Here is a 16376-nt window from a genome sequence, read left to right as displayed (position 1 = left end):
ATGATAGCCTGGATACATTCAAATTGTCTGTGATAACAATTGTAGACGGGGGGAGCGGAAAGCAGGTGGCGGTGTATTGATGGAATATGCATAAGAAACCAGATGCTGGTACCAATTAATTTTCCTTGTTAATCTATTTGCGAGAGTTAGGTTTCGAACATGTTTGGGGTAGTTGTGGTCTGACCGCGGCTTTGCGGTCAGTGAACACCTGAATAGGGTGGGAAACGTTAATGGAATTTACCTGTGTGTTGTTGTTGAGATGGATTGAATGAAGCACGCTACGATAATGGAGATTTGATGCATGGACCACCACCCGCAGAAGTCCGAACAAAGTATGGACCTGACATGCGGATGATTTTTTCGCTACAAATTAAATAAGTTCACTTATTTGTGGAACTGCAAGTTCTTTTAGAATACTTCTCATGAAATACCAACCAATGGATCCCGACTCGTTGATGTTGATATATTGAACAATTTTACCTGTAAATACTAATATTCGAATTCGAATATGCACTAGTTACAACCGTAAATGTTTTACGCCCGTGAACTTTCCAGCAAAGGTTGATGCTCCACCTGGAATACTTGACCAAACACGCATCTTCATAAATCATCATGGTGTATTTTATTTTCCCCGGTCTCGAAAGCCAAGAATAACGGACGAGAGGATTTGCCGCATTGACCACACGACACCTCGTAATCTGCAGGCTTTCGGGCTGAGAAGCAGTTGCTTGGTAGACCAAGGCCCTTCAGGGCTGTAGTGCCATGGAGTTAGTTAGTTAGTTAGTTAGTTAGTTAGTTAGTTAGTTAGTTAGTCGATGTTCGAAAAGTTTTGGTGGCTGTCACTGTAATTGAAAGAATTTATATTAATGTATTAATTGAATTAATAACTCTTTAAATTCATCATGAGATGACTGAAAGTATATAGGCCTACTCGTCTCTTAAACCATTTTGTTGTAATTAATACATCCTTTTGATGAAAACATTTAGTTAATATGTAACATTATACCAAAATCATTAAACATTTCAAATTTTATTGTATGTTAATTTAAATAAAAGGAAAATGGCCTACGCAAATATAGAAAGTTATAGATGATTATTATAAAAACCATACGGAATAAGATTTGCCTAAGCCAAAAAAGAACAACATGATGCTAAAATCAATTTGAAAACTTTAAAACCTTATTTTTTAAAAAAATCAAGCAACCAAGAACATATTAACACCATTTCCTTAAAATTTGCTTTACGTCGCACCGACACAGGAAAATCTTATGGTGAGGATGCGATAGAAAAGGGCTAGGAGTTGGAGTTGGAAGGAAGTAATTCGCCGTGGCCTTAATTATGGTACAGCTCCTGCATTACCCGGCGTGAACATGGGAAACCACGGAAAACCATCTTCAGGGCTGCCGACAGTGGGGTTCGAACCCACTATCTCCCGGATGCGAGCTCACAGCTGCGCGCTCCTAACCGCGCGGCCAACTCGCCCGGTAGCGTTCAGTCTGCAAGCCTCTGCGAATTAACTGGGCGCCTTCTTGACCGTCTGTTCGCAGCTACTATTATGGCCACATCTAGTTCCATCATCTACCTAAAAATCATTAAAAACTGAAAACAAATTCATTTCACTGCGGAACATTAATCAGTAGACCTATATTGTTCTTACGTTCAAGTAAACACAAAATAATGATATACTACCTTTCGTAACTGTTTTTAAACACATTGCACTTTCTCAGTTGATATGAATTTTTTTATGTTCATATCAATATTCATCCGATTCATTGGCTGAATGGTCAGCTTTGAGGCCTCCGGTTCAGAGGGTCACGGGTTCGAATTCCGGCCGGGTCGGGGATTTTAATCGCGTCTGATTAATTATTCTGGCCCAGGGACTTGGTGTTTGTGTTTGTTCGAACACTTTGCTCTTCATATTCAGGCAACGCACTACACTGCCAACCACCAGAGAAACATGGAATAGTAATTACATCCCTCCATATAAGGTTGCATCATGAAGAAGATCCGACCGTAAAACAGGGCCAAATCCACATGTGCGACACAGTTAACACCCGTGACCCCACATATGTGGAAAAAGCTGTGGAAGCAGAACAAGAATAACGTATAACTCCGTTTTTCTTTCTTCTTTGGCTTTTCCCTCGGATTCAGCGAGAGATCCTACATATATCGCCTTATGGGCAGTGTCCTGGAGCGTAACACATTTGGTCCAACTGGGAAGGAGAATCAGTACCTCTCCCAGGCGGCCTCATATGTTATGCTGAACAGAGGCCTTGTGGGGGATGGGAAGATTGGAACAGGTAGACAAGGAAGAGGGAAGGAAGTGGCCGTGGTCTTAAGTTAGGTACCATCCCAACATTTGCCTGGAGGAGAAGTGGGGAAAACCACTTCGAAAATTGCTGAGGTGGGAATTGAACCCTACTCTACTCATTTGACCTCCCTAGGCTGAGTGGACGGCGTTCCAATCCTCGTACCATTTTTCAAATTTCGTGGCAGAGCCGGGAATTGAACTCGGGCCTTCGGGGATGACAGCTAATCATAGTAACCACTACACCACAGCGGTGGACTATAACATATGAATACTGGCTGAAAAGCTCCCCCTGTGGATTAATTGTAGAGTTTTGGCCTTCGGATTCCGAGCTTTTGTGATTTTTGAAGGCCAAGAAGTTCCATTCGGTACTCCGTATCGTACGGTGTTGGCATGTGATACTTTTGGTGTTTACTCGATAAGGTTACTTGAAAATGAGCCATTGATCGCCCAACAGAGTTCTGGTTTTCCGCCATCTTATAGATTAAAACGGAACGTCGAAACTGAGTCGTAGGCAGCCGAAACGGCGTCATATCATAAAGTATGCAACACGTTACCTGAGGGCATATGATGATGATGATGATGATGATGATGAAGATGATGATGATAATGATTATTATTATTATTATTATTATTATTATTATTATTATTATTATTATTATTATTATTATTATTATTGCTAGTTGCTTTACGTCGCGCCGACACAGATAGGTCCTATGGCGACGATGGGACAGGGAATGTCTAGGAGTGGGGAGGAAGCGGCCGTGGCCTTAATTAAGGTACAGCCCCAGCATTTGCCTGGTGTGAAAATGGGAAACCACGGAAAACCATCTTCTGGGCTGCCGACAGTGGGTTTCGAACCTACTATCTCCCGAATACTGGATACTGGCCGCACTTAAGCGACTGCAGCTATCGAGCTCGGTATATTATTATTATTATTATTATTATTATTATTATTATTATTATTATTATTATTATTATTATTATTATTATTATTATTATTATTATTATTATTATATTTTTGAATGTATCTGTAAGGGGTCTTATCCACCACCACTCCAGTGTTAAACTTACTAGCATCAGGGTGTACTTGTTTTCAGTGTACGATCAATCCTTTGGCAACAAATGAGTATTCGGAAGTAACTATTTCTAAAATGGCGCGTGGGTTCCCGGAATTGGTAATCACGTTTCTAAATAACGGTAATTGAACCCACATTTTTCCGAGTGTATCGAACATACCTTTACCTCCTTGGTTAGAAGAGGCCCCTCCGCTTAGAAGCATTAAAACTAAACCGTATTATAGGCTATGACTTCGTGGGAATGACAATACATAAATCTGAGGACATGTTTAGCCATGAAACACCGGATCCGCTGCAGTTAAGCAACATTGGGTGTGGTTAGCACTTCAACGGATAGACACGTTTTGTTGGTTAGAGGAAGAGCAGAAAGGAACTACTGCCGTGGAGAAATGAAATGGCGTATGTCTTTTAGTGCCGGGAGTGTCCGAGGACATGTTCGGCTCGCCAGGTGCAGGTCTTTTGATTTGACTCCCGTTGGCGACCTGCGCGTCGTGATGAGGTTGAAATGTTGATGAATACAACACTTACACCCAGCCCCCGTGCCAGCGAAATTAACCAATTATGGTTAAAATTCTCGACCCTTTCGGGAATCCAACCCGGGACCCCTGTGACCAAAGGCCAGCACGCTAACCACTTAGCCATGGATCCGGACTACTCGCGTGGAGAAAAGTATAGAGACCCGAGTTAATATGTTAATAAAAAGTTTATCCTCTGTCCCACATAGAAACCAGCGATACCAAAATTTTATTTTATTCTACGTTCAACTGTGTGGAGTAGAAATTTTTATCGCACCCAGTTAAAAAATGCAGTTTTAACAAAAAGAAGTTCCGGTATTTTTTTCCATTTCCAACGGAGCGCTGTATTTGAAAATTCATAAATTTTAAAAGTATTGATCTGATCGTTACCAAACTTTAATACGTCTTAAAAGTAACTTATTATTGATCGGTATACAAGTTTTTATTTCATCTGAGTTATGTGAGAAATGTTGTTGTAAATTTGGTGAAAAAATATTTTCTGATTACTGGGTGATCATAGACATAAATCGTCCGACTCGTTGGCTGAATGGTCAGCGTACTGGCCTTCGGTTCAGAGGGTCCCGGGTTCGATTCCCGGCCGGGTCGGGGATTTTAACCTTCATTGACCCGGGGGCTGGGTGTTTGTGCTGTCCCCAACATCCCTGCAACTCACACACCACACATAACACTATCCTCCACCACAATAACACGCAGTTATCTCCCCATGGCAGATGCCGCCCACCCTAATCTGAGAGTCTGCTGCATTCGGCTAGAAATAGCCACACGAAATTAAATTATTAAATAGACGTAAAAAAATTGGCTTGTTATGAAGCTCGTTAGAATGTCAGGCTAAAACTAAAACTGCGTTTTGCCACCCAACTGCAAGCAAACTGGCTTAGTACGCCCTTGATCTACCTCGGAGGCCGTGTACTAACTCGGTCCACAACGTCCAGATTTGGATTAGAAATTTGGTGTAGACATAATCTCCGCAATGATCTCCTCCGGGTCGTCTATCGAGGGAATCAATTACTGCACCTGTATGGAGAATTACGGTACCTGGTTTGAGTCTCGAGTGTGGTTGCATTTTCCGCTATTTCGCCAAAGATATTTGGTTTAGATGAGTCGTCTTTTAACTCTTCAGTATGTATTGAACTGAACTCCACTCTTGTATTTGCACGGTGTTTGTTTTCATTCCGCTTTGCCGCAATCTTCTTGAACTAATCTGCGTAAACTCAGTATGAGAATGGAGAATTTGGTAAAAGGTAGCCAGGGAAGCATCTAGTTGACCTTCCTGGAGTGTCAAACAGACTGCACTTATATGACGTTGTGGCCACGTGCTGCCAAGGCATCTGGAGGGTTTGCATTTCATGCCACGTGTCTCTGATAAGGCGCACGTGTTCCGCGTGCCGGGGTCGCCTGCAGGAAATGTGGACCTCACACGCTATTGTCGGCGCTGGATTCCTCAGGGTGGCAGCAGGTCAAATGTGAGGGGACTCGGCAAATGGGTTACTGCTAGAATACAGTGGGGACTTGCAAGAATGTCTCTGCTGGGTCCACCAAGCGAATTGGCTTCGAGGTAACAAGTCGTGCCATGGGAGAGTGTTGCTTCGTACTCCTGCGTCGGCAGTCCCGAGGATGGTTTTCTTCGGTTTCCCATTTTCACATGAGGAAAATGCTAGTGTTTGAAGTTTATTCGAGGCATGACTCTTCCTAGTTTCCATTCCCAACATCACCTCCACGTATCTGAAAATAAAAATGAAGTTAATGGGATGTAAAACTTGTAACATTGTATTAGTAGAAGAGAAGACAACGGCAAACATGCAAACACAAAAGGACAAGGAAATATTTTTAAAACATTTTATTTGACTTTCGGTTGGTAACCATGCGGTCAGCAAACAATATTCTGTACTTCTTCTTTTTCTACCGCTTTTTTGCACGCCTGTGGGGTCGCGGGTGTTGCAGATGTGGATTTGGCCCTGTTTTATGACCGGATGCCGTTCCTGACGCCAACCCTATATGGAGGTATATAATTACTATTGCGTGTTTCTGTGATGGTTGGTAGTGTAGTGTGTTGTCTGAATATGAAGAGAGTCATACATTATACATTATGGCGTATGGCCTCCGGAGAGGCCTGGTGCAGGACTTTTTCTAGTAGACGGCCTATTAGGTGACCTGCATGTCTTTGAAGATGAGGGCCCTACGTACGATGATTTCTAATGTTGACTACGCCACACACACCCAGCCCCCGAGCCATTGGAATTAACCAATTAAGGTTAAGATTCCCAACCCGGCCGGGAATCGAACCCGGGACCCTCTGAACCGAAGGCCAGGACGCTGACCATTCAGCCAACGAGTCGGACATTGTACACATGTAATGTAGGTACAAATTATCTAGACTTAAACTATAAGACTTACATAAGTAACTACAGGTTCTAGGGAACAGTCTCACCTAATAAATAATTACCTTTGTATCCAGCAACAACAGTTACTACAACTCCATTCTGTATGCAGGTCGTACGCTGTTTGAGTGTCCAACATCTCCAGAAATTCTGCTTTTAACTCCTTGATAATATCAAAACAAAGATCTTCATCTCTTCAAGTTGCAGTGAGCCAAAACAAGACAGATGAGGAATGACAGTAAAAAAACTGCTAGGTGAGAAGTTTACAATGTAAGTCTTCAGATGTTTCATTGCAATTACCACAATACCTCTCAGAAAAACAATGATTTGCTGGTATGTTGGAATACATTCTTTGTGGTTAATATTCATGTAAGAATACAGTCTTGATGTTCAATTCTTTCACTTGTTTGACTTTTGGTGGTCTGGTCTTTTTTTGTGATAGTGAGCAAAGTGAGCTTGCTTTCATTGTTGTAAGTTTAAAGACAGCAGTTATTACCAGTGATAATCCCTCAAAGGTCACATTTTCCAGAAATTAACACCAATAATTGCAACTCTGTAATGTCCAGTGACACTAGTTTGTGATTTTCTAAATACATTGTATCTCATTATAAAATGGGTTCACTCGCAAAAGCGAGACCTGTTCACGTATACTGTGTATTTGCACTTCTACACAAAAAATTATCACTGCTTAGCAAATAATTTTCTGGCATCAATCTATTTCAGAGTATTTAAAACAATGTACATAAAACAATTACCTGCTAGTTACCCCATGATAAATAATCAGGCCGTGTTCTCAGCCTGATATTCTTCAAGCAGTTCCTGGACTACTTGTCGCGAACGATCTAGTTCCTCCAAAGTATTCTTAAACTTGGGCTCCTTGCGAAACTGCTCCAGGAATGCCTCACGCTTCTGCAGCTTGTCATACTGTTGAGGTGTTCGATAAAAAAAATCTATAAAAATACATAAAATACATACAACCACATGAAATATCACGATACAGAGGTAAAGAACAACAGCTAAATTTAATCAATTCCGAACAGAAAAAGAACCTTCTTCAGTAAATATCTTGTTTAAATCTTCATATCAGTCATCTACAAATTCTGACTCCATGGCTAAATGGTTAGCTTGCTGGCCTCTGGCCCAGGCGTTCCCAGGTTCGATTCCCCGCCGGGTTGGATAACATTACCTAATCGCAAAGAAATAATTATAAGTTCTGGCTGCAAAGAGGGATCGGCTGAAATAAGTAAGTCTCCGACCGAAAGAATGGACCACTTTACCTTAGCTAGTTAATAGATCTTTGGTGAAGAAACAAATCCTCATATGTCACAATACCCGTCCTATCCATTATGCTAGATTTAGAATGTTAAACTAGTAATATTTCTTGTAATATTTTCTTTCCATGGAATTGCTTGTTCTTGTAGTTGTTGTTGCGTTATTATCACACTACTGTAAGCGACCATTCCCGCCGGGATATTTCCCAACTGCGATGTATTTGTTCAATATTAATAATACTATGTTCCTTAAGATTGGTCACGCCTCCCAGCCACATATGGATATGCTGTCCTTCAGAGCAATGTTCGTTGTGTTCATTTTCCTATGCGAAATTGTTAAGGACAATGAACCTTAAATACAGTACACTGTAGCAGTGCGTAAATACGTTAAGCAAGCATTCCTAGAGTGGAGTATGGTAAGGTTCATTGTCCTTTACACACCAGCATAGGAAAATGGACACAGGGAAACTTTTTCTGATAGGCAGCACTTCCATATGTGGCTGGGAGGCATGACCAGTCTTAGGGAACGTAATGGGTGGGAAGAGCATTTTGGGATACGAGGTCTGGTTTCGTGACCGACGATATGAAATTTATCTATATTTTACATTCCTTTGTTTTTAGAATGATTTTAAATAAGAACATTCCCTACAAATTACCCCGAATCCTCATGCCTATTTATTAACGTAACAGAACTACGCTAGTGTATAGTAAATAGTGAGACAATAAATATTGTATAACGAAAAGTATCGCACGGGACGAGATAACAAAGTTTGACACTGGCTCTTCCATACAAGAGTCCGTGGAATGTTTGGGTTAGGAATCGCACACTGATTTATTTTACATTATTAATTATAATACACCGCTGAGCAAAACTTAAGGACAAGATAGATAAAGCAACATAACATATTGAACCCTTAAACTTACCGTTCCATCGTTGGTCGTCTGCCACAGCTGCTGCAATAGAGCAATATCGAACTCTTAGATCTTGGGGTCGTAGCGGTTTATTTCTGTCATTATATTGACCAAACGATGGGGTTCAGAAGAGAGCCTAACTACTTTAAATGATGAGCAAAAATGTGCTTACTAAATTTGATTCAATTTTCAATGCAGAAATATGTTATAAAAATCATCCATCAAATCATTTAAGTATTTATAATATTTAAACGCAGTCACATTCCAATGCGTAAATGTTGTCTTCTTCTTATTGTTTAAGATTGTTTCAGAGGAAAATAAAATATCATGAAATTCGTGGACAGCAAAACTAGAAACGAAAATGAAACCTGAAAATCGTGCACCATTTGATCCAAACGATAACTGAGAATTAATCCACACAATCCGTGGAAAATCTGACCTTCAACAAGTAGAATTCCAGATTTACATTTAACTAAGGTTATCCACCTCTCTGATACCCTATCGGATATTGGAACACCCGCCGAATGGACACTTAATCGAACCAAATCGTCTATCACTTGCTTTGGATAGGTTGTGAAATATTACTATAAAGCATGGTGTTCACTACAAGTTAACAGCAATAGTCACAATAAAACATAAAATTCCACCATGTATTGTCATCTCGTGGCACCCTTAAATTATGGAATAATCCCGATGCTGAAACATGCATCACCCAAACAGCTGTTCAGAAGGAACAACAACAGCTCGATCCGAGAGGATCTTACGTTACTGCGAAATGCAGGAAACACTTATTCATTTTGCATTTAGAAGAAATGCTAAACACTGAAGTTAAAGAAAAGTGATGTCACTTGAAAATATTCTTATAAAACCAACTTTCAGGTTATAAACGGCTATGTTAAGTTTACTAAATTTACAAGTCCACACGACAAACTAAATCAAAGTAAATCTTTCCATTTTCAATCTACGACTACCATTACAAATCAGTCAACCTATGTTTGTCCCACTAAACCCAACTACAAGTAATTGGTAGACCAATGTCTCACCTAATATATAGCGAAAGGACGAAAAATTGAAAATAAAAATGCATTAACAACTGACTAATCAAAACCGCATTCGTAACGCAAGTACTACTAAATCAGCCAAGTGTGCTACACACGGCACTATCAATGGATATTGGACATCTGAACGATAAATAATTAAGTGGAGAAATAAAATAAAAGACTAAAGTTCATTGGACCTGAGCGTGTGTGGCTAACAGCAATAACCAATCTCCATTAGCTAAGTATCCACGCTGGACAACCCTCACATTTCTGCCACTATTGGTCCCATGCTATTATGGAAACACCTTCTGGCTAGTAAGGATTATGCCGAAACATGGGCTCAATAATACTTTGCTAACACTCTTCGCATTTGGCTTTACTACTGCAGACACTAACATCGTTCAAGTCAATTCACAAAACACCTAACCTAAGACTTAACTATATACAGACGACACCCTAATCCTGTCGTCAAGCTACGTAGTGTCTACACATCCTAACAAATTTCTATAACACACGCAGCATCCTAAATCTATCGTTGAGCGGAAACTGGTATGTCTACTCATCCGTTTATGCATATGATACGCGTAACACCCTAAACCTATCGTTGAGCGAAAATTGGGATATTTACACATCCTGTACAATGTCAGGCGAAATCGAAACTTCAAGCGCAATCGCTGATATTTAACTTTAAACCCGGTCGGAACTCTGACACAAAATAAAACTTGCCACAGAATGACCTCAAGTCTGGAAATATAACTATGTGCATTCGTTCCATTAAAAATATGAAATTGAAATTAAACAACACGCAGCTACTTTAATCTATGACTCAAATACAATCTCAACACACGCAGTGAAATTCGGAAAATAAAGTATAAATTCAACCCTTGTCTAACTTCACGTAAATATTGGCAAAACAGTAATCATCACCATCACGAAATTCACAGTGTAATTCAAGCATGAGATTTCCGAACGGCCTACCATCACAACGTTCCAAACCTTTCTATCCATGAACTATCCAGTGAAGCAACTTTCCATCTATCTAATAGCGTCCAATATTCTATCCCACAATGTTTCCAATTAAATGATAATTTTGTCTCGTAAAAAATATACAAAATGGAATTTTGTTACAATAATCAAATAACACCTCGACCGTGTTTCAGAATGCACTTTGTGCGTGAGGTCAATTATCATAAAATGCACTACGCTGATTTTACATAGAATCGTCATATGGACTTCACTGTCAAGAACTACAATCTTCTACAGAAATTGGTTATCATAGAAGATTCTCGACTTGAAATTATAATAGGCGTTACAACGCGCTCACTTAGACTCTGACCACCATTAAATCACTCAGCTGTTCCGGATTGCTAACAAGACATCGTTATCTTATACAGCCTGTCTCAGAAATATCACATTTAAACATACAGCCCGTCTCCAAAATTCTTCTCCATCGACAAACATAGCCTACAATCACGGCTACGTGCATAAAATACAGGCTTCCGCTACCTTTAACGTCTTTCTAACTATTCTCATAACATTTCATTTCCAGCACAATCCATTTCTTTCTGTCCAAAACGTTTCATATACACATAATCCCAAGATAAACAACGTTATAAGAATCTTTTAATGTACTTCATTACATCTTTCCGACCTCAAGAACAAAAATAACATACCGCGATTTTCTGTATCACCAATACACGGCTTCACAAAATGTAAGCTTCCCAAAAATAAATGTTAATTTTATCAGACTTCACTGGATTTCGGTAAAAGCGCAAATCTCACTCAATATTACTGCTAAATACACGTTTTAACATAGAAACATGTATCCTTATGCAATTATTATTATTATTATTATTATTTCAAATATTTTTTTATCTAAACTCATATGATTTTTGAATTTATCATGTTCACACCAGGAAAATCTGGATCTGTACCTTAATTAAGGCCACGGTCGCTTCTTTCCCTCTCCTAGCCCTTTCCTATCCCATCGTTGCCATAAAACCTATGTCGGTGCGACGAAAAAAATTAAAATGGTTCAGGTTTCATCGATGTATGTTACTCGGCAGTGACACAGCATGCGAAAATTACTTTCGTCCTTAAGTTTTGCACAGCAGTGTATTATGTTAGAACAGCAGAAATGAGTGGGTATACAGCTGTTATTAAAATGTTTTTGGTTCCAGAGCTCACAAAGGTGATTCTTCTCTCTTGAATTGATACCGTACAGACTAGAATATAATGTATGATATTTACAATTTCAGAGGCAGCAAGGACCGTATCGGTGTGGTCATCGCAGCGTACATGCACTACTCCAGTATCTGCGGCAGCGCTGACCAGGCTCTGGACAGGTTCGCCATGGCGCGCTTCCTAGACGACAAGATCGGCGACTTGGAGCAGCCATCGCATAAGAGGTCAGTAATTCGCGTCATGACGGTACATATTGGTCGATGATGATCATTATACTCCGAATTATTAGGCAGAAATATGTTAGAATGCAAAGTAATTTGGATATTAGGAAGCATCGGCCAGCCCGTTCTTCGGTCATGTTGCAAGAGTAACATAAATTGCAGGGGTTCTGATGGGCCATACCCCTAATGTTTATGCAAGACTCATAACTAGGGCTTCGAAGTTAATTTGACTAAGAAAACCTAAAATATCAATTAAAAAGGACTTCAAACCTGGCAAAATGGACGTAAAAATGCGGTCCAAATTCATTTATAATATTAGTTGGAATTACATACTTAATGAAGGAATACAATGTTTAAAATGCAAATTACTATGAAACATATGAGTGAAATATTTTTATTAACATAATTTTAAAAAGGAATGCCGTGTTTGTTAAAAAAGACACTTGCATAATTTAGAATGATTTTTTTTACCTAGAATGAATTCAGCGAACCCGCAATCGACATCCCTGGAGAAAGAAATGTAAATTAGTATAACTGGAATCACATTCCACTTAACCGCACAAGGTTACAGAAATTTAAATTCGGAAACCTTAGCTCAGTTGACTTTATATCCAGTTCCCTTGATGTAAAGGATCGTCGGTTTACAGAAACATCAAGAAACATCTCTCCACTTCAACTGATGTTAAGGATTCACATTTGAAGCAATGAGTTCTTCATCTTCAAAAACACTCTCGTCAAAATTTTCTCTTTCAATATTTCACTTATCTTGCACATAATTTGATACCCCTGCTTTTTTTTTTCAAGCACTAGTTTCATCTTTTCTCTGTTTTCAGATATGGTTCAAATATATCTGGTTACTAGAGAAAAGACGTTTAAGAGGTGATGGATGAACTAACATGATTCGATTTGAGACTGGGTAGTAAAAATATAATTGAAAGAAAGTGAAGTTGAAAAAAGCCGTTAAGACCGTAAAAAATTAAAAAAGTCCAATAAACAAAAAACCGGAAAAGGAAAAAAGGACAAATAAATCCACCATTTTCTGGCCTATAATTATCTATAATAAAGTCCGGCTCCATGGCTAAATGGTTAGCGTGCTGACCTTTGGTCTCAGGAGTCCCGGGTTCGATTCCCGGCAAGGTGGGAAATGTTAACCATCATTGGTTAATTTCCTCATCACGACGCGCAGGTCGCCTAGGGGAGTCAGGTCAAAAGACCTGCACCTGGCGAGTCGAACCCGTCCTGAAATTTCCCGGCACTAAAAGCCATACGCCTTGTCTTCAGACACTCGAGAAAAAATTGACTTTTCTTCAACTTCCGAGCCCTACTCGCAATATATCCGTTGTGTAAAGTAGACTATGCTTGTTACCCGGTTCAATAAGTTTGCATTCCAACATATTACGGCCTAAAAATAGGGTGTAATTAAATCTTAAAGAGGACGTTTCTAACCAAATTTACACATAGTTGCAGTGAAATAGCCCACTACCAGTTGCTTTCAAATTCCTTTTATCGAATAAAATTCCAGTGTCTGTATTATATTTTCATATGTTGTTTTAATTGATGCCCTTTTTGCAATGTAACCCTTGTGGACATTTCAATTTTTATTGTAATTTAATATCGAACTATCGTTCAGAATAAGTAATATGAGAGTCTTTTGGATTTATTACTAATTCTTATTACATTGTATTATTATTATTGTTATTGATGATGATGATGCTTGTTGTTTAAAGGGGCCTAACATCGAAGGTCATCGGCCCATTCTTCTTCTTCTTCTTATTATTATTATTATTATTATTATTATTATTATTATTATTATTATTATTATTATTATTATTATTATTATATAGTTGTTATGGGGAATTTAGACATTAGTGAATTGTTCATTTGCTAATACTAATACTAAACACAGTAGTCCCGCTAATCCGAACTAAATAGGACTGGAGCCTGTTTGGACTGACATATTTGCGGATTATCAGGATTTACTTCCAAAATCCAGCATTGCATTGCAAGTACAATGATTCGTATATAGTAAGCAAACAGGAGTAACTGAATTTTTAATGAGAAATAACTAGTGACTGATATTTGTGGAGCGTCATGTTTCAATCATTTCTGTATAACCAAACACTATGAAACCCGATAATTTTTTTATTTCACAATGCTGCTAAGTATAATATTATCTGAAATTGATTACATACATGAATAATGAAAATACAAATAATTTTCGTACAGAAATATGTTTTTTCATTTTATTACAACTTTCGTACTTTTAACATTATTAGTTGGGATTAAACGGATTTTTGAATTATCGGAGTTTGAATTAGCGGTACTCTGCTGTACTTACTAACAGCATATAAATCCTGTCACTAATGTTAGGTGTATGGTATGTTAAAAAAACGGTTTTTCATCACCTCGCTTTCTTTGCTGGAGTAGAAAAGAAACAGGACTTCACTAAGACAAGTTCCAGATTTTCAGGCTCATAATTATTTAAACAGAAATAAACATAAATGTTTATATTTTTCTAAATATTTGAGTATAATTTGATAGACTCTGATGATGTTCATTTAAGAACGAAACGTGTCATTCTATTTTAATGAAGTTGTATCTTCTTCAGGTTTAATACTCTTACCATATGTTTTCTTGCAGGTCGTTTATAAATTTTTTACTCCAAATTCGTTTCGGTGGACTCAAGAACCTAAGAGTTACAAAATAACTATGTCGAAATTTAGATATTACAGAAATCTTTAGTTTGTCCTACTTTTCGCACTTGTTTAGCACGATCGGAAGTGATACGCACAGATTTGTTGTGTTACTTACTTTAGGGAGAGGTTTTGATCTCCAGGATCACCTTCAACTTTTAAATAGGTTCTTGTAAGGATTAATGTAATATTGAAAGCAGAAGACTAAGTTTCTATATCTTTGTTTTCAGATACGTGGAGTACTTCTCTGGCTTGCTGTCCGGCAGTATCCGTATAAACTCCGCCCCCTTGTACCTGACGCACGTGACCGTGCTAGGAGCTCCTGCCTTTGAGAGTTCGGGCGGTTGTCGGGCCTTCCTCAAGGTGTACGAAGGTCTAGTGCCCGTGTACACGTCGGGTGTACACACAGTGACTGGTGACACCCGGCAGTTCACGGTGAATGTGGCGGGCGAACGCCAGAGGCGAGGTCTTCAGCTCAGAGGGGACATTCTCCTCAAGTGTTACCATCGACAGTACGAGGGTCCTAGCGACAGACCGCCAAGAGAACTGATCTTCTCCTGCCAATTTCATACGTGCGCTGTCACCGACTACACACTTAGCTTCACGAGACAGGAGCTGGACAACGCGTGTAGTGGTGAGTATAGCATTGGTAGACATCGAAGTTATATGCTGTATTTTTTTCCTAGTGGCTTTACGTCGCACCGATGTAGATAGGTCTTATGGCGACGATGGGATGGGAAAGGCCTAGCAGTTGGAAGGAAGCGGCCGTGGCCTTAATTAAAGTACAGCCCCAGCATTTGCCTGGTGTTAAAATGGGAAACCGACAGTGGTATATGCTGTATTAATCACCAATATAAACATTCAAGTATGCTGCAAAAAAATGGTGAAATATGCATTTAAGTGTGCATTAATTTTCATGCTATTAAACACTTGTATGAAATGCAAACGTAAATTCCTTTACATGACACAAGCGAGTCACCCACACCAACACATAAAATCATGATTATGAATAAACAAATGAATGAAAAACAAACAAAAAGTCACATTATTTACAGCTGCGGCTGTTTCAATAATACAAACAATCTGCGGATAGTTATGAGACACATCAGTCTATCATTCATTATTAAAAACAATATGCACACTTCTCTTAGATAAGACAGTGTGTGAATTAATACACATGATAAATCAATTAGTAAGGTTTTAAGAAAACATTGTAAAAAGCACAAACGTGAAGAAACACGCTTAAATACGCATTCCTCTTTCATTTTGCCCTGCACACGCTACTTTTTTATGTCCATAATTTGCTTTGCATACACTACAACAGACTTCTCCAAGTTTTCTAGTCTAAATCTGTGTCGTTTGCCTGTTAAAACTAGCTTCAATGCGGAAAATGATCTCTGTACATCTACATATGTGACAGGGTAGTACTTGAATTCGGGAGCGAATGTAGGTGTGAAACATTCTAACAGATCCACATTATCAGTACCAGCGAAATATTTGCTTATAACTATCATGATGTCGTATGCAAAATTTCGTTTAAGGACATCACGATATCTTATTTTTAGACGGATTCTGAGGTTTCCTTGGATACCTTCCATTTCACTTTTCATGTGTCTATAATATTCAGCGAATCACCAAGATGCAATCCACACGTTTCTAGCTCCTTGACTGATTCTTGTATGATCTGGAAGTGTATTTTGATTAAGTGCCAGTTCCCTTTGAACCGTCATTGCCGAAAGTGTTCACGGCATTAA

The 16376-nt window shown here is 39.0% G+C and overlaps 1 protein-coding gene across 9 annotated transcripts in view; it reads left to right on the top strand.

Moving 5' to 3' along the window:
* Window positions 1-16376, top strand: part of by (blistery) — a 1249231-nt gene that overhangs the window by 904818 nt on the left and 328037 nt on the right. For all 9 annotated transcript variants that reach the window (XM_067145280.2, XM_067145277.2, XM_067145276.2 and 6 more), the window contains 2 exons: window positions 11783-11932; window positions 14853-15256. In XM_067145280.2, coding sequence (XP_067001381.2) covers window positions 11783-11932; window positions 14853-15256 — 554 coding nt within the window. The remainder of the gene's footprint in view (window positions 1-11782; window positions 11933-14852; window positions 15257-16376) is intronic.

Source organism: Anabrus simplex, chromosome 4 (genome assembly GCF_040414725.1).
Source record: "Anabrus simplex isolate iqAnaSimp1 chromosome 4, ASM4041472v1, whole genome shotgun sequence".
Classification (NCBI taxonomy): domain Eukaryota; kingdom Metazoa; phylum Arthropoda; class Insecta; order Orthoptera; family Tettigoniidae; genus Anabrus; species Anabrus simplex.
The sequence above is the reverse complement of the archived record's forward strand: the minus strand, read 5'-3'. Positions and strand labels throughout refer to the sequence as shown.